Source organism: Elephantulus edwardii, unplaced genomic scaffold, assembly GCF_000299155.1.
Source record: "Elephantulus edwardii isolate Elephantulus edwardi_28Jun2011 unplaced genomic scaffold, EleEdw1.0 scaffold00116, whole genome shotgun sequence".
Taxonomy (NCBI): domain Eukaryota; kingdom Metazoa; phylum Chordata; class Mammalia; order Macroscelidea; family Macroscelididae; genus Elephantulus; species Elephantulus edwardii.
Genome location: NW_006399866.1, coordinates 10728235 through 10730209, shown reverse-complemented (window position 1 = coordinate 10730209; position 1975 = coordinate 10728235). Strand labels below are relative to the sequence as shown.

Sequence of the window (1975 nt, the reverse complement as noted above, 5' to 3'; positions counted from 1 at the left end):
AGAAGAGAAGCCCAAGCTGCTTAAAATATGTCGTGGGTCTGGAAGGTGTGGGGGTAACAGAGGACTTGGGAGTAGCTGGCATCACCTGGTGAGAACAAAATCCCAGACAGACCCCTCAGAAAAGAAAATTCTCAAGGAGTTTGAAGACGTTGAGGAGGTGCGACTTGAGAGGGAAGAAGAGGGCTGGGGTGAGATGGAGCGGACCTGACCGTACTAAGTGACAAGGTCAGACCTGCAGGGGTCCCTGAGATGTCAGTGGAGCCCTGAGGCTGGGGACTGACCTGATGGCCTGGGAGATGGGGCAGACCGGACCCCTCCCCTACAATCGTCCCGAGACTGGAGCCTGGAAGGGCCTGGCGGGGGAGGAGCAGTGGGGAGGGAGGGGCCGGGCCTCTGTCCACCGCATTAGTGCTGGTTGGAGGGACGCATGAGGGGGGTGCCGAGCCAGCCAGGCCGCGCGTTCCCACAGCAGCGGAGCAAAGCGGGGCTGCCATGGCGCTGGTGAGGCCTGGAACTCGGGACCCCAGACGCCCCGCTTTTCTCCTGCTGCTGCTGCTGCTGCTCTGTGTCCCTACCCTAACCCTTCTGGCTGGTAAGTTGGGACCAAACTTTGGGGGGTGAGTAATCAGGAAGATCTTTCTAAGGCAAACCCTTCTCGGCAGCGAGGGCTGAGGGTGGACAGGTCTGCATGGGTTCCGGCCAAGTTGTGGGTTTATAGAGGTGTCCTGTTGGGGCCACTGGAATTTAAGAGGAGCTCTGAAAAGGTGAGTACGTTCTGGCACTTGGGGACTGTTGTGTGTCCGTACGTTTTTGTGGGAGGTGGTGGAGGTTTTCTGTGTGGAAATATTCTGAGATGCACGCTGTGAATTCCGGTGTGTTGTATGTTCACTGTAAGGGAAATGGAGTATTGGGGTTGAGGGATTTCAAGTTTGTGAGATACTGAGATTGGGGACTTATGGGTTACACGCATATCACCCCCAAGTCTGTTCTAAGTTGTGTGCCAGGTTGTGGGGCACAGCCTGAGAGTGGTTGAGTTGTGATTTGGATGAGCTGTCCTAAGGTGAGCTGTGAATTGTAACTGCAGAATCATGGTTGTGGCAAATCATGTTCCAGCATGAGTTGTGGGGTGTAAGTTGTCAAGTGGATGGAGCTGTGTCTTTGCTTTTGACATGCGAAAAGTAAAGCGGGCTTCAGACCCTTGTTTGAGATGCAAAATGGGGACATGAGGGCATCAAGCATTTTCTGTACCCCCTTTATTGTGTGTCAGCCTTGCTTGAGCTGGGGACTGGGGTGTTCTGGGTCCTTTGGGATGGTCAGGGACTAGGGTGCATGTGTGTGTCGCCTGCTACACCCTCCCTAGCATTCCTCAACGAAGCCGAAAGAGCTCCTGAAGCCACATCCCCATTCATCAAGCTTTTTAGCTTTTGTCCAAGTGAATTCATGTAAGGGGCTTGGAATTCTTCTTGGGGGGTCTGGGAGGTGTGCTTTGTCTTGGTCACTATAGCTACAGGGGCCAGGCCAAGGCAGTCCCCTGTCCCCATTGGGCAGGACTGGGCTTTCTTGTGGCTGAAAGAGCCCTGGATCCTTAGTTCTGTACAACTTACAGGGCATGGGGTCTTGGCACTCCTGTCCTCTGGCTTCTTGTGGGGCCTATGCTCACAGAGTCGTCATCTCCTTCTCTTCTCTATGAGGCTGCGAGGGAGGATGCACATCCCATTTTGCAGTAAAGAAAACTGAGGTTCAAAAAGTAATGGAGGTATGTGGGCTGGCTCTCAAGGTGAATCTGGAGCTGAGAAGAACCTGTTCCATGCTATGTGCATACCTGGGGTATGAAAGCGATCCTGGTCTGAGAAGGTGATTTCTGTTCCCTACCCCACAATGACGAAGAGATTGAGAGTGTTCACAGCTTCAGTTTGCTCGGCTCCACAGTCAACACTCTTGGTACCAGCAGTCAGGAAATCAAAAAGCATATCGC

The 1975-nt window shown here is 53.4% G+C and overlaps 1 protein-coding gene across 1 annotated transcript in view; it reads left to right on the top strand.

Annotated features, from left to right (window-relative positions):
* The first annotated feature begins 492 nt into the window (after window positions 1–492).
* CRB2 (crumbs family member 2) overlaps window positions 493–1975 on the top strand; it is a 26637-nt gene continuing 25154 nt past the window's right edge. The window contains exon 1 of the mRNA XM_006892625.1: window positions 493–592. Within this exon, the coding sequence (XP_006892687.1) occupies window positions 493–592 (100 nt within the window). The remainder of the gene's footprint in view (window positions 593–1975) is intronic.